Consider the following 20619-nt stretch of genomic DNA (forward strand, 5'->3'; position numbering starts at 1 on the left):
TGATATGTATAGAAAACACTCAAAAATTATTCAAAAAAATATTTTTTATACATGAATTGTTTGATGAACTTATCAACTTCAAAACCCTTACGCATTTGATGTTAAATTTATCGTCATACTATTAATAATAATATTCAATGTTTGGCCTTTTTAAAATGTTAGTCTTGATTTGAAAATTTTGAAAATATTTTTTTCGAAAAGATCGAAAAATTTCACAAATGTTTCATATTTTAACATTGAAAATCGGACCATTAGTTGCTGAGATATTGACGATAGAAAATGGTGGGTTGTTTGAGTGAGACTTAAAAAACATCAATTTTCCTGTTTTTAAACCTTTGCATTGCAATATCTCAGCAACTAAAGGTCGTATCAACAAAGTCCGAAGAAGCAAAATATAGAGAATTTTCTCAGCTTTTCAAAAATATTTTTTTCAAAACTGGGCACTAATTTAAAAAAATAAAAAACTGCGACTATTTTCAAAAAAGTCACTTAAATATGGCTATAACTTGAAAACGGTGCACTTTATCAAAATTTCACTAAAGTACTTTTTGATTGCAAATGTGATTTTACATCGAAAAATGAAGTTGAAAAATTTTTACGACCAAAATTTCGATTTTTTGAAAAAATCAGTATTGATTAAAAAATTCATAACTCGGTCAACGATTTTTTGCACAACCTGGAAATTTCTGAAAAGTTGGCATTTTATGTCCTCTAAAACATATCAAAAAATAAAAAAAATTAAAAATAGTGTTTTTTTGTAAATCAAGTTTTAGTGATAAAAAGTTAAATAAAAAAATCACCAAATTTTTTTTACCGTGTATTATTTTTTTCCAGTGTAGTCCATATCCATACCTACAACTTTGCCGAAGACACCAAATCGATCAAAAAATTCCTTCAAAAGATACAGATTTTTGAATTTTCATACATCATTTTTGTATGGACAGCTGCCAAATTTGTAAAAATTATATGGACAAACTAATGATGCAAAATGGCTTCTTTGGGCATACCGAAGGCACCAAAAAAGTTTCAGTCGGATTAAAAAATACAAAAATTAAAATTGAAGAAAAAATACCGATTTCGTAGAGAATTGCTCAATTCCGAAAAAAAACCCATTCAGTGAAATTTTATGTCAAATTTTCATGTTTTTCGTCAATAAATCGTTTGATTCAAAAAAATATTGAAATGTGTTACTTTTCGAAACAAGTGCTGAAAAGTTCATTTTTTCAGCACCCATTTCAGTGCTGAAAAGTAGAACTTTCAGCATTTATTTTGAAAAGTGTTGCTATTCGCTTCTGTTATTTTTGGTACAGAAAAGTAGGCTATTTCGTCGTTCAAGAATGACAGGAAAATTAAGTAGTTTCACGACGGAATTGCAAAAAATAATATTTTAAGTTTTTAAATATTTCACGTATTAAACCTGTTATATTTTGAACACAAACGTACAGGTTTTATGTGAAATTGCTGTAACTTACAGAAAATTTAAAGTTTGGTTGAATAAGAAACATTTTGCTTAAGATTTCTTCAAAATGTTGAAAGGGGGATCAAGTTACCCCTAACATTTTTAAAATGCCGGTTTATTTTTTTTTGAAACGCTTGGCATGATTAGAAGAGTTCATCTGATGAAATACCCTTATTAGCCAAACATAGATGAATGTTTAAGCTTTCAATTCATGCAAAAAGTGTATAGTTTTGTGAGAAATTGACAGAGCTATGTGCGATACAAAAAAGGGGATCAAGTCTCCACACTCTCCCCTACACTCAAACAATACTCTTTTTTTATTTTTACATTTCAACACAAAAAACGCAATTACGTAACTTTTGAAAATTTTAAATGATTTTGATATGTTTTGGAGGATAAAAAAACAACTTTTTGAGTTATGATCCAGCCAGTTAAAAAATAAAATTTAGCATTGTTGCCAATTTCCCAAAAAAAAAAAGTTTTAAAACCCTAAAAAAAACGATCGAAAAAAACATCACTTCATTTTGGATTTGGAAACAGAAATTACTTTAAGGAATGTTTTTAAAGTGAATCGATTTCGTGGTGAACCCAACTTAAAGTTTTAGTTTTTTCTTCGTTTTTTCAATAGTCTCATGCTCAAATCAAGAGATTTTTTTTGTCCGGAAGGTTCAGAAAATGCCCTTTAAATTGGTCTCAGAAACCTTGAATATTGGACTTCTACTTACCGAAATACAGCCACAGTAAGAAGCAGGACAAATTGCCGATACATAAGCAACTATTGTTCCAATTTACAATGTAAAATATACGTGAATTTGCAAGATTTTTCCCATAAAAATATTATCGGTTAAAAAAAATGGCTACGCTGTCAGATTTGTTTTTCATTGCTGGCCGCTCAAAAGCTGTTTTTTTTTTATCCACTTAAACATATTGAAACATATATCAAAAATAATGATTTTGCGCAAATTATTTTTCGTGTTAAAATGTGAAATAAAAACATGTGAATATTTTTATTCCCGTAATGTTTCTAAGTTAAACAAAATTAGGTGTTATTTAAACAGAATTGAAAAAAATTCAAAGGATTTTTCAGTAGAACCCCTTTATTGATATGTGCAAATTTGATTTTGATTTTAATTCGTGCTACAATATTGGTTTTGATGGCAATTAAAATTGATATTTATAATAAATTTTGAAGCGCTGAAGCGCAAACTTTTTTGAGAAAGCATACTTTTACATTTGGAGCCTATTCCAGTACATGTTTTAAAATATAAATCGTGAGAGAAGTCTAATCGGTTGAAAATTATTTGAAAAAATAAATTGAAATCCTATCAATGTCATTCTAGCTTATGGTACCGTAAAACGGGGTGACTTTGATAGCCGGGGTGACTTTGATAGATACGGAATGGATTAGAATCATATTAACTGTGGTAGAGAATTGTTCAAAGTATCTCAAGAAGAACTTTTCATAAAATTTTGAAAAGTTTAAAAAGTTAGTTAACTATAGTTAAGAAAATGTTGATGAAAGTCAATATTTTAAACTTCTCAAAGTGTCATGATTTTCTCAATCAACTTGATTTTGAATCTGAAAATGGAATGCATTTTCGGATTCTTTGGACAATTTTCCACTAGTAGAAGGTTAAAAAAGTTTGTAAATAATAAATAATATGTGTTTTTGAAACACAATTAAAAAAATCTTCAAATTTATAGGCAATTTCAGTTGAATAAATTTCATGTAAAATGTGAAAACTTATGATTCGTGCTTCGAATTCAGTATAAAATGCAATATAAATCGATAATTTTGTAAACAAAACTAGTATTAACAAATTTCAGGCAAAATTCCGACTTTTTAAAAAATTTACCTGAAATTGATATGTATTTTGTTAAAAAGCTTATAAACTTAGTTAACTAAATATAAACATTGATTTTGTTTCTTCAAAACTATATCAGCTACTTTAGTGATGGTACAATTAACGTTCAATCTTAAATATGATTTTATCAAGAAAAACTATGACTATCAAAGTCACCCCGGAGTTTAATCTAAGAATTTTGAACTTAACTATTTTTCTAAAAACTATTGAATTTTTCTTCAAAATAGTGCATGGACTTTGTGTTACCTACCCAGTACATGTTTTAAAAATAATAATCTTGAGAAAAAACTTACCTGTTGGAAAATATTCCCAAAACAAATTGTAATCCTATAAAAGTCACCCCGGTTTACAGTAGTCTGATTACACGTCTATATTCATTGGAAACTTGTTTTTTGCTTCCTTCATATGGTACAAATAAGTTCAATTTATCAAACCTTAGTTTTGATTCACTTTTTTATTCTTTTTTAATCTTTTTTTAATTTTTAAATTTTCTATTATATTTAATTTTTTTAAATCAAATTCTATTACAATCTATCAAACATAGATTTGCCTACAGCATATCCGTCACTTTGCCACCTTCACATTATCCGCATACTGATTCTTATAATTCCCCGGCGGATCGTAATTGCACACCACAAACACGCTGTCCCCGTTGGTGGCCATTCCGACGCCCAGCTTCTTGCAATTCTTCCACACAACCTGCGTAAAGTGGCCCACCTTGCCAAAGTTTCCACCCGGATCCTTCTCCCCAAAGGTGTAGTCCTTAATTTCACCGTACCAACTGGCCACCGCGTCCCCGCCGGAAACCTCCTTCCGCCCAAAGATGGCGTAGATATTTTCGCCGTACTTTTTGTCCGTCCGGTGCTGCAGCGTCTTCCGCCGGGCAATGTCCTCGGCCCACTCCTGGGCGTACGCGCACATGGTCCGGTTGAGTTGAAGCGGAGGGGCCGCGTGGAGCGACCGGAGTCGGTTGTGTTCTTCGAGGACCTGTTGCTGGAATTGGCTGTGGAGGGAATTTAGGCGTTTAGAGTAATCGCCTGAAAGTATACTTTCATGGGTTTTACTTACGCTGACATTGTTCTTGACGATTATGACAAGCGATCTCTTTGCTGGGGAAAGTTTAACTGTGATTTCTTTAGAACAATTTCACCTCTTTTAAATAGAACCTCACCCTTAGAAAGGGGGTGCCTCTTCTTAAGTAGGAACTAATTAAAACGTCCTTATCGTAACCTTTGTTAAATTGGTCCAATAAAGCCGCATTGTAATTCAGGTCTGTTTGAAGTTCCGGCGAGAATGAGTAATGTTGATTATGTTCATAAATGCGTGACAAATTGAAAACCCGCTGGAGAAATAGCAACTTGTCCGTGTATCCGACGTACCTTGCCTGCTACTCAAGGGTTAACTTTTTGTTCATCACAATTTCAAATGGTCAAGTTTGATTGAGCGTGGGATATGGTGGAGGCGCTTGGTTAATTGCTGCATTTAGGATTGCACTTGATTGTTAATGGTCTTGCAACTAGTTCGTTTTGCAGGATTAATTTAAAAGATTGGCATTTTTTTCCAAAATAAACTAAATAATCTTCTGAAATACAATGAATTTCATGTTTTACTTCATTTTTCACCCACAATTTTAAACCATAACGAAGGGTTGGTCATCCCATACAATAAAACAAAAAGCTTACCACATTCGTTCAGTAGGTTCCGTGGTCACATTTCCTGGTTACGTTTTTTCACGACACTCCAATATAATTATTTGCTACGTACATGGGAAATTGGCTACTGTCCATACCGTAACCATAAGCACACAATTGCTTCATTCAGTATGAGAACAGCTACCGTTGAAGAAAGTAATTTTGAAATTATTTATATTTTCCATTTTATAAAAATGTTAGAAATATTTTCTTAAGACATGCAAAGCATTTTTATAATTTTGAAACAAAATTGTTCGATCTTGCATACATTTACGGTACTCCACATATTGGCACACAGTAGGGTCACCAGCTGGAACGCGTAAAAAACCATCGTGCGGGGCCAATATTGACAATTGACAATTTTATCGCCCCTAAAGCCAACCGAAAGGCCACAACCCTTCCGTTGCAAATATGGCGATTGGCGGTTACGGCCAAGAGGGAAAGGGATGAGTGTGGGGGAAAAGCGTTCCAGAGTCATAAATCCACATTTCGTGCACATTGAACAGTAGTTGTTGTAACTGCATTGTGAGGAATGAGAAATGGGCGTTTTTAAGGGAAGGAAAATTGAAAAAAAAACTTTGTCTTATTTTAATTCCAGAGTATTTATTTAAAAAAGTGGACAAAATTTGCATTTTGTTGACTCAAGGCAGTTTCGGAAACACCCAAAAAGCAAAAAAAAAACTTTTTCTATTAGACCTTTTCGAAGAAGTTAAAATTATTTGAAGAAAACTTGTTCAAAAATCTTGATTTCAGGCCATGTCATTTGATGTTAGTAGGCCACGCTTCACTGTACTGAAAAAGCGCGCAAATTTCCAGCCATTCTACTTTATCACACGTGGTGTAGCGGGCGTCACGTTTTTTTTTGCGATATCAGTAACTGAGATGATTCATGTAAACTTTCAACGCTTTTCAGCAAACGAGAGTAGAACATATTTTTCGTAGAGCGCTCTCCAGTTGTAAAGTGGACCCCAAGGGGAGAAGTATTTCGCTGGTGGTGTCGTGTGCGTGTGTTTGCTATAGTTTATCGGTCAAAAACGAAATCAGTGTAGTTTTGTTTGAGCAGATAAGGGAGGCCAAACTTGAACTTGGCACTTTGCACAGGGTAAACATTTCGGGATTAGAGCTGATAAAACGGTGTTTGGACCAGCGCGGGAATTGGAATCATGAGGTAAGTATTAATTGAGTAGGGAACGAACCTTAGTTGGAATATGTGGTAACGTGGAAAGTACTTCATTCAAACTTATCGGAATGAATCATTTAGCAGCGAAGTGCCGATATATAAATGTAGCAAGTCGCACGTCAACATACTTGATTTACATCATTAGTTAAATGTTAACGATTTGGCTTTTCAAACAACTTTAAGAATTATGTAGAAATTTGTATGACCCAATCTCACCCCTAAGACTCAATTTCACCCTTGCTGACGGCATCTATAAATTATTTTAACTGAAATTTAATTTAATTGAGGACAATTTCTCCGTACACGGAAAATAGTCAATTCACGAAATTGTGAATTGTATTTATGAATTTGAGAACCACGAAGGAATATATTCAATTCACGTTTATATTGCAAATTCTCATGAATTCCTTCGTGGTTCTCAAATTCATGTACACAATTCACGATTATGGGAATTGAATTTTTTTGTGTATGTGCGGGAAATTTTACAAATTTTAAACTTTAAGAGGCTGTATCTCAGCAACCAGCAGTCCATTGAACCCTAAGGGATGAACAAGCAAACGTAAATAAAGTTATCGTCGCGGATTAAATCGTAAAATCTATCGGTATTACCACGTTACAAGTTACGGTTATTGTTTGGCCGCTGCAGGAGAGCTGACTCGTCATCGATCTGGTGGAGTTCTGCTGTTTAAGAAGAGGTGTTAGCTGTAAATCGCCAATTAGCAACATTATTGATACACCACGTTGCTGCTGGATCTCTTTAGTTTCCTTGTGACCTTTTCGGAGTGACCACTCTGACAGCTGCTGTAATGGTCACTCACTGAAATGAACTCTAACCATTCTATGATAACACGTTCAACCTCGGTGAACTCACTTATCAGCTTGGACGGCAATACTTTGAAAAGATCTCGCAGCGATCTTAACCAGGGCAGTGAGATGGGTGAAGTCACCGATTTGGCTGATCTGTGGTCCAAAATCCATGGAATGTTTTCGAGCTCTGCCACAATCATGGAAGAAAAATTCAACACTATCGAATCCAAAATTGACTCCTGCAAAACAGATCTCGAGGAGCGTATTGGTGGCATCGAGCTCAAGCTTGCCGAGTTGCGGAACGAGTGCCACTCGAGTGTTCAAAACATCGCTCAAACTGTGGACGTCATACGCCATGACCTGGATATTACTGCAGAGGGCATCAATCGACTTGGTAGATCTCAAGATATTCTTATCTCTGGGGTTCCCTACACACAAAATGAAAATTTGCTCGGTCTGTTCAGGAACATGGCAAACACACTTGGGTACAAAGATAATCAACTCCCCATGGTCTCGCTCAGACGTATGGCTCGCGACCCTATCGCACCCGGAACGATGCCTCCAATCGTGTGCCAATTTGCCCTGAAGAACGTTAGAGACGAATTCTACCGCAGTTACCTCAACCTGAAGACCCTCAGCTTGCGCAACTTTGGATTCGACAGTGACAACCGTGTGTACATCAACGAAAACCTCACCGAGCAAGCCAGGCAGATTCGAAGTGAGGCTCTGAAACTCAAGAAGAAGGGGAGGCTGCTGAGGGTTTACTCCAGAGACGGCGTCGTTTTCGTGAAGGGACCTGGTGCTGCTGATGCCGTCGCGTGCCACACGCTGGACAAGCTGTTCCACCACGTCAAATAACCTTTCCTCAAAAGCGCTCTCTCTCCTTCCCCCACCTCCTTTGTTTCCCTTCCTTGAGTTTTTTCCGTGAATCCCCACCCCTCCTGAAAGTCAATTTGTGAAAATAGTTCACCAATCAAACCTATCCTCGCTAAATCATTCATCCCGCCTCGATTTTCCCTTGAATCCGATCCCTTATTTCCCGTGAATCCATCCTTCCTGAAAGTCTGTTGCTGAAGAAAAAAATACTACGCTTGCTGATCAAATTGTTGCTGATGATGTCTGCTGTTGTTGCTGATGACGGTTTGCTGCTGCTGCTGATGACGGTTGCTGATATCGCTGTTTTACGGATGCTGCTGTTGCTGGTGAGGTCGGCCGCTGTTGTCGATGACTGTTGTTCCTGTCGGCGATGTCGTAAGCTACCGTTTTTGCTGTAGTGCTGGTACTACCGTGCTGGATGCAGAGGCGCTATCAATGGCCGTAACTTACTAAGATAGTTGTGTTACTTTTTGTTTGATTGATTTAATCCTAGACGGCCCATATTTCAAGAAAAGTGAATTCAATAATTAGTTATAAGATATGCTTCTCAAATCCTAGTTGTAATTTTCGTGTGGTGGGTATGGCAGTTGGGTTTCCTCTGAAGTCAATTTGCAGTTGGTTCTACGATGTTGAATAGTGGATCCGTTCACAACACCCTTTCAAATTCATTCATTCCACGTGCGGTCATCAATGCTTGTTTAAATAATGAAAAATTGAATATTTCCCACATCAATGTTCAAAGCCTTTGTGCTCGACACTTCACTAAATTCAATGAACTTAAAATGTCTTTTATTGACAACAAAATTGATATCATTTGTATGACAGAAACTTGGTTAAGTGATAAGATTACCGATTCGATGATTGAAATTGATAATTTCCAACTGGTTAGAAATGACCGAAATCGACAAGGAGGAGGTATTTGTGTATATTATCGAAAGAATTTGAATTGCCGCATTGTTAGTAAATCGATATCTTCTCCATACTTTCATACAACTGAATTTTTGTTGCTGGAAATGCAGTGCGGTTTGAACAAATGTCTACTAGGAGTTTACTATAATCCACCAACTTCTGATTGTTCTGGTCTTCTGGCATCCCACTTTGAAGAGTATAACATAAAATATGATTCAACCTTTTTTATAGGTGATTTCAATACTAATTTGATGAAAGATTCAAATAAATCACGAAGTTTTCGTGATGTTCTGGAAAGAAAGTCATTTGTTTGTATAAACGATGAGCCAACATTCTTTCATAATACTGGTTGTTCTCAGCTCGATCTTCTTTTGACTGACTCTCCGCAACTTATTATAAAAAATGATCAAATTTCTATGCCAGGTGTGTCAAGTCATGATATGATAATTGCCTCATTAGATATTGATTTCAATTCTGAAAAAAATATTATTTATTATAGAGATTACAATAACTTTAATGCGGCAGCTTTGCGTGATACCTTTTTTTCTTTCGACTGGAACTCTTTTTTGCGTATAACTGATCCTAATGATTTATTGGTCAGTTTTAATGAAAGACTTAAGGTGTTACATGAAGACTTTTTTCCCCTCAAGTGGTACAAACCAAGAGACAATCCTTGGTATAACAATGGTATTGAACTAGCTATCGTTAATAGAAATATTGCCTACAATAATTGGAAACGTAACAAAACTACTGATCTGCATAACAAATATAAAAGACTTAGAAATCTCGTAAATGAAACGATCAAACATGCCAAGGAAAATTATGAAAGAAGAATTATTAATACCAACGTTCCTAGTAAACAATTATGGAAAAATATTAAAAAACTTGGTGTTACTAAAACTAGTTCCACCCACAAAAGCTGCGAGTTTTCTCCTACAGACATTAATAATTTTTTTGCCTCTAATTTTACGTCCGATGATACTCTTTATGATGGTGTTTCAGGCTTTTCAAATGATGATGGTTTTCGTTTTCGACTAGTGGAAGATTTTGAGGTTGTTAATGCTGTATTTTCTATCACTTCAAATGCAATCGGTTTAGATGAAATACCAATTAAATTTGTTAAAATTATTCTACCCTTAGCATTATCTTATATTACTCATATTTTCAATTCTATTTTTCTGACTTCAATTTTTCCTAATGCATGGAAACGCGTAAAAGTTATTCCTATTAAGAAAAAAAATAATAGTACTTCTTTAAGTAATCTTAGGCCAATAAGCATTCTAAGTGCTCTTTCTAAAGCATTTGAAAAATTAGTAAAATCACAAATTTCAGAATATGTTAATCAAATGAATTTACTGAGTCCCTATCAATCAGGTTTTAGAAAACACCACAGCACTGAAACTGCGTTAATCAAAATACACGACGACATTGCCTTAAATTTAGATAAAAAGGGTATTGCTATTTTGCTCTTAATAGATTTCGCCAAGGCATTTGATCGTGTGTCACATACAAAACTATTGCATAAATTAAAATCTAAATTTAACTTTTCTTCTATGGCTGTTGATCTTATAAAGTCATATTTAAGCGATCGAAGTCAAGCCGTTTTGTATAATGATGTTTTTTCTAGTTTTGTAATGATAAAATCTGGTGTCCCCCAAGGTTCAGTCTTGGGGCCAATTCTTTTCTCGCTTTTTATAAATGATCTTCCATCGGTTCTAACTTTTTGTTCGGTGCATTTATTTGCTGATGATGTCCAAATTTACTTCAATGCTGATGTTAATTATAATCTTGATGTTGTTGCACGAAAAATTAATTCCGATCTTCAGAGTGTTTGGCTCTGGTCTCAACGTAACTTGTTGTTTATAAATTCGTCTAAAACGCAAGCAATTCTATTTAGTCATTCCAAGATTAAAATTAACCATCCCATGTTGTTTTTGAATGGTGACCAAATTGTTTTTGTTGATAAAGTTGTAAATCTTGGGATAACCTTTATGTGTAATTTATGTTGGGAGACCCAAATCAACATTCAGTGTGGAAAAATTTATGGAACATTAAAGAAATTACATCTTGTAGCCAGACATCTAGACATAGCAACAAAAATTCGAATTTTTAAAACCCTGCTTTTTCCGCATTTTATTTATGGAGATTTCTTGTACACAAATGCATCTATGGCAGCCCTTGATCGACTTAGGGTGGCACTTAATTCATGTGTAAGATTTGTTTATAACCTTCCAAGAATATCTAGAGTTACTCACTTGCAGAAAACACTTATTGGATGTAATTTTTCGCAATTCTATAAATTTCGTTCATGTGTTAACTTGTTCAGAATTATTCATACTAAAAAACCAGAATATTTATATACTAAGCTCAGACCGTTAAGATCTACAAGAACTAAAAGTTTTTTGATACCGCAACATTCGTCTTTTTACTATAGTCAATCTTTCTTTGCAAGAGGGGTTGTGAATTGGAATCAATTAAGCATTAGTATCAAAAATAGTCATTCTTATAAAAATTTCAAAGAAAACCTACTGTCAGAACTCGCCAGCGTAAATTAGAATTAGGATAAAGAGAAGCATAGCATTAAGGAATCGATTTATCGATATTGAATTAAATCCTGCATCTGCACACTTTGTAACAAATTAAAAGGCTAAGCCTTAAGTTACATTATTTGAATTAAATAAATAAATAAATAAATAAACCAGCAGTCCGATCAACCAAACAGAAAATGTAGAAAATTTTCCTTCATAAAATATTTTTAATATGTAAAAAACTGAAAAAAACGAAAAATTCACCATAAATTTCCTAATTGCGGTGTTCTTTACCAAAAAATTTGTGAAGTAATTTTCGATTGCAATTTTGATTTTGCTTTTTTTCAAAAACTTTTATTCTCAAAAAAAGATTGTATTTGGTACCAGTGTGTGTTTTTTCTGACAGTTCCTAAATATCTCTCTACAACTTTGCTGAAAACAATTTAATAAGAAAAACCCTCCTCAAGATACAGATTCTAGATTACCCACAAGTCCTTTTTGTATGACCAGACCGAAAAATTGAATGGAATCTTGCATGAAAAACAATAATGATGCACAATGGCTACTTTTGACATAGGGACACAGTTTCATCCAAATAAAAAATACAAAGAAAAGTCGATTCGCGAAAACTTTGGAAATTACTCAGTAGTTTGAATGTATCTTTCATTTTGAGTTAACAATATTGCCGAGCAGAGTAAAATAACACGGGAATACAAAAATTTTAAATTAGTTTAATATCATTAAGATTGAAATAATAAATGTTACTAAAAAGAAATTGGGTACAAATTCACATAAAGCTTCAACAAAAGTAATAAATTTAGTTGTCCTTTCAATACAAAGTTATACAGTATGTTAAAAAAGTATTTACACCCCTTGGGCACTATGCACATTTTGTGATGAAACATGTAACAATTTAAAGTTTGGCAGAAACCTAGTACTTTGCTACCAAAAGCTCATGAAAAGATATTTTCTATAAAAAGTTATATAACAAATACTATTACCAAAATCAAAAAAGGTACAAAAAAAGTTTGTACACCTTTCGAAAAAATAACAAAAATAAAGTTATTTGTTGACAAATCACCATAAATCCAGTCTTCCAACTCCAAATAGGCATCCTTGACTGATTAAAAATATAATTTGGATTGAATATAAAGTTTACTAATTACTTAGTATAAAAGTTTATATAACTCTGAAAATTCTATATAAAACTTATCTAAACTTAATTTTGCACACTTTCAATTTAGCTAAATGTCAATATATTATTTACTATAGTCAATTTTTCTTTGCAAGAGGGGTTGTGAATTGGAATCAATTAAGCATTAGTATCAAAAATAGTCATTCTTATAAAAATTTCAAAGAAAACCTACTGTCAGAACTCGCCAGCGTAAATTAGAATTAGGATAAAGAGAAGCATAGCATTAAGAAATCGATCTATCGATATTGAATTAAATCCTGCATCTGCACACTTTGTAACAAATTAAAAGGCTAAGCCTTAAGTTACATTATTTGAATTAAATAAATAAATAAATAAATATATTACCATAGAATTGCTAAATAAACCTTCTGAAGTGGGTATAACACCGTTTTGGTGGTCTTTGTATCGCTAGAATAGATTTTTCGTTGGAATTTCGTACTAACCCGGAATTACGTCGTCGGAAAATCCGCCGGCATCCGAACCGGTCCACAATTCACAAGTCAACCTATGTGGCATCGGAAAAGGCATAAAATTTCCGATCTTTTGATACCCAACCATCTAGGTTTTCTATAAAACCCACGTTTTTGAATACCTAGGCAAAAACGTTGCTATGGTTTCGTTTGAGCAATCTGCCAAAAATGTATGGACTTTCGTAATTTTTGCTCTCGTGGATTAAACTTACTTTTTGCCCAGGTATTTAAAACCGTAGGTTTTATAGAAAACCTAGATGTATGGGTATCAAAAGATCGGAAATTTTATGCCCTTTCCGATGCCACATAGGTTGATTTTCTGACGACGTAATTCCGGGTTGGTACGAAATTCCAACGAAAAATCTATTCTAGCGATACAAAGACCCCCAAAACGGTGTTTTTTTTTTGAAATTAAATATGTCTTTATTGAATATTCTTATAATAATTACATTTCTTTTACATGCTAAGTGGTATGGCCTAATGCTCTTCATCTTTGTTGTATTTTTCGTTTTATTATTAACTGATCACATTTATTTTATTTACTTCAAATTGTTCTACATTATTGCATTGAATCGAATACATTTGGGTAAAAAAGAAAAAGAAAAAAAAATCGCTTTTACAACTAATCCTAACTTAAAACTAAAAAATAAATTCATTGAAATATTCAAAATCACTAGAACGAGTAAACTACGAACTGTATTTTAAGATGAATGCTCCAAGCGTTCTTACTTGTTCTTGGCGAGTTTTGCAACCACGCAGTGTTGTTGTCATCTCGAAGAAAATGTTCAAAAGTTCTTGTGGTGAAAACAGGTCACTACTGCCTTCACCCGTTGATGTTGGTTGGCTTTCCCTCAGTTGCTGACTGAAACCTGGAGGTGTTGTATTCTCTGCAACTCTTTGCCGCTGATTCAACGGCAATGGCTGCAGATTTGGAACCACTCGAACAGATCCTGCTCCTGGTGACGCCAAAGCAGGAAAATCCACGTCCGTGTATGCTGGTGGTGTTTTGCGACGATTTGGTTGGTGCCTCGTCGTCGCTTGCTTCCGAATGATTACAAACTCAGCACGTTTTGGGCAGCTTCGATTCTTGGTAGAATGGTCGCCGCCGCAATTGAAGCATTTCGCTTCGATGTTCTCGTTGATTGTTTCGCAAGCTTGAGTTTTGTGCTCACCTCCGCAGGTTGCACAACGACTCTTGATGAAACAGCCAAAACGGTGTTATACCCACTTCAGAAGGTTTATTTAGCAATTATATGGTAATATATTGACATTTAGCTAAATTGAAAGTGTGCAAAATTAAGTTTAAATAAGTTTTATATAGAATTTCCATAGTTATATAAACTTTTATACTAAGTAATTAGTAAACTTTATATTCAATCCAAATTATATTTTTAATCAGTCAAGGATGCCTATTTGGAGTTGGAAGACTGGATTTATGGTGATTTGTCAACAAATAACTGTATTTATGTTAATTTTTCGAAAAGTGTACAAACTTTTTTTGCACCTTTTTGATTTTGGTAATAGTATTTGTTATATAACTTTTTATAGAAAACATCTTTTCATGAGCTTTTTGTAGCAAAATGTTCGGCATGAGTTTCTGAACAAAACGTAGTACTAGGTTTCTGCCAAACTTTAAATTGTTACATGTTTCATCACAAAATGTGCATAGTGCCCAAGGGGTGTAAATACTTGTTTTACATACTGTAAATGTTTTTGAGAAATTCCGAGAAAGACTGAAATATCTAAAAATTACCAAAATTCGATATCACGACAAATAGTTTTATTAACGATTTCTAAATTTAATGTTTGTGGTTTCGGAAGTTTCGAAAAAAATGGGTTTGTTTATATTTTGTTAGTTTTTTCGAGAAAAAATACAACACAAATAAAAAAATAATAACATCAAAAAGAGAAGATAGAATAAAACAAAATTTCCTATTTTAAATCAAATCAACCACGTTTGGAGCTAAAAGTATCAAACTTCTTTGAAGTTCTTTCCAATTTGAGATACCATGAGACAAAAATGTTTGAGAGTGTCCCGATTGGTCAACATTTGCAAAATTAGTTTTCCACCAACCGATCTCATATTTGGAATTCATATTGGGTACACACAAAGATTAATTTCGATTTTTCCAAACAAACCATTTAAATTCGTTCAAATTCATTTGCCTTAATATTTCAACTAACATAAATTAATTAAACTGTTACCTGGTTTTCAGCCCCGGTAGTTGCAATAATTACGGGTCAATCAACTCTAGTGGCACGCATTCCGCATCCAAGACGAGAGGTCTTAACCCCAACCAAGAAGAGAAAAAAAAAAGACATAAACAAAGCATGCCATGCTTGAGCATAACATCGTTGGCGACACATAGTAGAGGCCGTGCCAGCTCAGAGTAGGCCAGAGAGGTGCATACTAGCGTGACAACTCTAATTTGCCGATTTGAAGTTGAGGGTCAACGAACGCGACATGACATGGGCAGTAGGCCAGGTGACCCGTACCTGCATTGTTCTATGCGGCGGTCATTGAAACCATTGATTTCGTTGTGGCCCAGAATGGTAACCCACGGGGAAGGGAATCGGTTACAGTTATGTGTGTCTTTGTACTCCATACTCTCTGTATCGGCTATTATGCAATTATTTATCGATTTTTCAATGCCATTCAATTATTTATACATTATGCGCGAACAATCGACTGTTTTGCCTCCCAATTCGAGCACGAACAATGATAAATCGATGCTGCCTTCTTTTTTTTTTAGTTACAGCAGACGTCGCCGACGCCACCACGTGCGTTAAGTGATTTTATTTTTCGACACTGTCAATTTTAGAATCGCGATTTCTCGTTGAGGCGCCACACGCGATTGGACATCGTAAAACATAGCTTCGGATAGGTTTTTGATTGGATTTGGCGAAATTGGAGGATTATTGGGGGTTTTGGCGTGGCGCCACACGCAGGAATGTTTTAATTGACGGTCGGATGAGGATTTTTTAAGGTCCAACTGATCCAATTGATGGCACGAAAAGTTGTAAAAGATGTTTTTTTAGCCGGAATTGGTTCAAAGTGAAGACATCTACTCGAAGTCGAATATTAGCAATATTTATTCATATTTTTTTGTTTCTGTAAAGTTTAAATTTTTGAGTTTTTATTTAAAATTAAATTACACTCAAAAAAATGAGTTCGCGTAAACGTGAACAGCGTTCATGCCAACGGGAACCAGGAAGAAAATTGTTCAACTTTTATAGTGCATTGCACCATGAAAGTGAACAGTTTTCTTCCTTGTTCCCGTTGGCATGAACGCTGTTCACGTTTACGAGAACTCATTTTTTTGAGTGTACTCAAACAAAATTGAAAAAAAAAATGCAAATGATATCATTTCAAAGTTTCAATCATATTAAGAGGCAATATTAAAAAAATCGTCAGCATCGAGTTGTAAACTTAAACCATTCAAAAAAGCTCAGAATGCCATGAGGAATTTCATGAACACAAAAACCAGCATAGATAAAAGTTACGACGTGTCATCGTGGTTAGATTTATGCTTCGACGCTATTGTTTTCCTTTGTGTATATGTATTAGTGTGCATGCTGTATGTGCGCTGTCACCAGCATTTATCAAGCTCTATCATTTCCCCTGCTCTATAGGCTTGTGGGAAACATTATGCTCACAGGCTCAAAAGGAAACGGAAATACCATGCCTTAAGCGGCTGAAAATCGTTTTTAATTTAAATATCAATATAGTTCTTGTAATTTGGATAGAAATTAGGATGATAAATAAATGAATTAATAACAACTTTTTAAGATTTTTTGCAAGGAATGGAATTAATCAAATTTAAAAAATACAACTCGGGTCACAGAACTAAAGCTTGTTTTTTTTTGTATTTTGATACGAACAAAAAAAATTATGTGGGATGAAGAATAGTTCTTTTCATTTCAATCAAAATGTAATTGGATGTATTGAGACACATTTTTTAAAAGGGGTTTGCACATTTTTTGTGATTTTTTGTTTTGATATTAATAGACACAGAACAGCAAATTGTGTATATTGATTCACATATTTTAGGCATTCATTTAAAAGTGCTATGAAAACTGCTGCTCCTATTCGCCCGAGTTGACAGAACTAATTTTTAGTAATTTTTAGATTTCAATAAAAATTTACAACATTGTTCAGGACATTTCTTTTTTTATTTGTGTCACCTGAGCAATTCTCTACCAAAACCGGGAATGGATTTTATTTGTATTTTTTTATTTGGCTCAAACTTTGTGGGGGCCTTCCCTATGACCCTTCCCTATGATTTTTTAATCAACTTTTTTTTCACTAAAACTCAATTTCCCAAAATACGTATTTTTTGATTTTCGAGATTTTTTGATATGTTTTAGGGGTCAAACATCCGCAACTTTTGAGCCATAGAGAAACATGGTCAAAAAATCTGCCGCCGAGTTATGAATTTTTGAAAAAATAGTGATTTTTGGAAAAAATCGACGTTTCATGCAAAAACAAATTTGACATTATTTTTTAATGCAAAATTGAATTTGCAATCGAAAAGTACTTTACAGATTTTTTGATAAAGGGCTTCGTTTTCAAGATATAGCCACCAAAAGTTTGATTTTAGCGAAATATTTGCAATTTTTCGATTTTTAAAAATAGTGACCATGAGTGACCATTTCTAAAAATATTTTTTTGAAAAGTTCAGAAAATTTGCTATAAAATTGTCTAAGAGACATTGAAGATTGGACCTCGGGTTGCTGAGATAGAGCCGCTTTAAGAAAAAGAAACACGAAAATTGAAGTTTTCTAAATCTCACTAAAATAACCCACCATTTTCTAATAGCGATATCTCAGCAACTAATGATCCGATTTTCAATGTTAACACATGAAACATTCGTGAAATTTTCCGATCTTTTCGAAAAAAAATATTTTGATTTTTTTTAAATCAAGACTAGCATTTTAAATGGGCGTAATATTCAATGTTTGGCCCTTTTTAAATGGGGGCAATTTTTTTTAAACTTAAAAATTTCAATGGAAATCAGTTGCAATCAGTTGAAATCAATTTAAAATGCTATCCCCTGCGTTTAGAATCATTTATAGCAGATTTGGGTTGATTTAAAAATCTCTTGAATTTTTGAAAATTTTCAATATTTATTATCGCAAAATGTTTTTTTTTCGCTAAAATTTTTGTTTTTGTTAAATCTTACATTTTTTGAAAACTAATGATTGCAAAACAACTGAACTAGTGTAAAATTAATTTTTAAGGTGAAACACGCAAAAGATAATCTCTTCCGAACTTTTTTTTTTAAATCAATCAGTCGAAGATTTTTTGTGAGTCTCGTTGTTATCACCACTTAAATTCATTTTTCGACGTGTGATGTTACACCTGCAAGTGTAATAGTGTAATCGGTGATTCGCTGAATGATCCAGATGATGATTTTTTGCGTTTCTTTTAATCGAACTTTCGTGCGCGAGAGAGGAGAGAAATGTTCCCTTCCCATTTTTTTCCTGATGAGCGTCATAAGATTTTGAAAGAATCATCACTGGAATTGATAAACATTTTTAACTTGTAAGGATTCGCTAAAAGAATATTTTGAATTTTAGTTAAATATCATAATTAATTTCATAATTGAATAAAAACAAACTGTTAAAAAGAGTTAGAAAAACGATTAGCCAACTATCCTATTTTTAGGAATTGTCAATATAGGTGTCAATTAAATATTGTTTATCCATAAAAAATATTGGTTTTCTCTTCCCTCTAGTTTAAAAATGATGCATTTTTGGAAGTTACTTTAAAAAAATATTTCTTTATTTTTTTGTAAATATTTACATGATTATATTTTGACCACTGAGCAATTCTCTACGAAATCGGCCTTTTTCAGAATTTTAATTTTTGTATTTTTTAATACGACTGAAACTTTTTTGGTGCCTTCAGTATGCCCAAAGAAGCCATTTTGCATCATTAGTTTGTCCATATAATTTTCCATACAAATTTGGCAGCTGTCCATACAAAAATGATGCATGAAAATTAAAAAATCTGTATCTTTTGAAGGAATTTTTTGATCGATTTGATGTCTTCGGCAAAGTTGTAGGTATGGATATGGACTACACTGAAAAAAATAATACACGGTAAAAAAATTGGTGATTAGGACCATTAGTAGTTGAGATATCGACGTTTGAAAATGGTGGGTTGTTTAGGTGAGACTTAGAAAACATCAATTTTCCTGTTTTTAAACACTTGCATAGCAATATCTCAGCAACTAAGGGTCGTATCAACAAAGTTCAAAAAAGCAAAATATAGAGAATTTTCTCAGCTTTTCAAAATTTTTTTTTTCAAAAATGGATAAACATGTGCTCTAATTTAAAAAAATGAAAAACTGCAACTATTTTCAAAAAAGTTACTTAAAAATGGATTTAACTTGAAAATGGTGCACTTTATCAAAATTTCACTATAGTACTTTTTGATTGCAAATTTGATTTTACATCGAAAAATGAAGTTGAAAAATTTTTGCGACCAATATTTCGATTTTCCGAAAAAATCAGTGTTGATTGAAAAATTCATAAATCAGTCAAAGTTTTTTTGCACAACCTGGAAATTTCTGAAAAGTTGGCATTGGATGTCCTATAAAACATATAAAAAAATAAATAAAAATAAAAATAGTTTTTTTTGCAAATCAAGTTTTAGAGACAAAAAGTTAAATAAAAAATCACCAAAATTTACCGTGTTTCATTTTTTTCAGTGTAGTCCATATCCATACCTACAACTTTGCCGAAGACACTAAATCGATCAAAAAATTCCTTCAAAAGACCCAGATTTTTGAATTTTCATACATCATTTTTGTATGGACAGCTGCCAAATTTGTATGAAAAAATATATGGACAAACTAATGATGCAAAATGGCTTCTTTAGGCATACCGAAGGTACCAAAAAAGTTTGAGTCGGATTAAAAAATACAAAAAAAAAACGAATGACCGAAATCTGAGAAAACTGCTCCACTTTCTTATGTTAGTTCAAGTATAATCTACAAATGTCCTTTTAAAATTCTTTCATTTCAAGACAATAATTAAACTTGATCGAAAAAAGAAAACTTCTGCCACTTGAGGGTTTCCCCCGTTGGCAAAACCTGCTCCCTTTTTTTTTGGCACAAACCAAGCCGGTGGTGTCCGCAGAAAATAACTTCAAAAGCCAGAAAACCAGAAAACATAGGGGTGAAATGCCCGCAAACTTTGGCGCGAACAATCCACCTAACTAGAATCTCATAAATGTCTCTGTCTTTCTTCTCTGTAAATATTCTCGATGATAAATGGTGCAGTGTTTAAGGCTGTAATCGGTTTCCGGTTGAGGGGAAATTATGAAATGATGGTGTTTACAGAAATTTCCGCAGAAACCGGTGACGTAGTGAGGGGCACAGAAACAAAACGACAATTTATTCATGTCTCGTTTCTTTTGGGGCAGACTGGGCAATTTGAGTGCCATGTGTGGAATGCAATATAATGTCTGCTGGCAGGGGCAACGACAAGTGCTGGGTTCGATTTCTATAATTCATGTTCTGTGGACAATTTTGAGTGGAATTGAAGTCTGCCTTTTTTCGAGGGGTGACAACCCCACATTTCTTTGGATTTGAGGAAGGGTGGCGTACTGCGGATGCGTCATGCGTACTAT

The 20619-nt window shown here is 33.7% G+C and overlaps 2 protein-coding genes across 2 annotated transcripts in view; one reads left to right on the plus strand and one right to left on the minus strand.

The window, feature by feature from the left end:
• Nucleotides 1-3808: 3808 nt before the first annotated feature.
• Nucleotides 3809-4400, minus strand: LOC120417804 (Golgi-associated plant pathogenesis-related protein 1-like). Its single transcript, XM_052711191.1, has 2 exons — nt 4393-4400; nt 3809-4327 (listed from the first exon to the last, which is right to left on the minus strand). The coding sequence occupies exons 1-2, from the start codon at nt 4398-4400 to the stop codon at nt 3889-3891; spliced, it is 447 nt and encodes a 148-aa protein (XP_052567151.1). The 3' UTR covers nt 3809-3888.
• Nucleotides 4401-6000: 1600 nt separating this feature from the next.
• Nucleotides 6001-20619, plus strand: part of LOC120417839 (uncharacterized) — a 70435-nt gene continuing 55816 nt past the window's right edge. Inside the window, exon 1 of the mRNA XM_052710625.1 lies at nt 6001-6183. Within this exon, the coding sequence (XP_052566585.1) occupies nt 6179-6183 (5 nt within the window). The 5' untranslated portion in view covers nt 6001-6178. The remainder of the gene's footprint in view (nt 6184-20619) is intronic.

Source organism: Culex pipiens, chromosome 3 (assembly GCF_016801865.2).
Source record: "Culex pipiens pallens isolate TS chromosome 3, TS_CPP_V2, whole genome shotgun sequence".
NCBI classification, from domain to species: domain Eukaryota; kingdom Metazoa; phylum Arthropoda; class Insecta; order Diptera; family Culicidae; genus Culex; species Culex pipiens.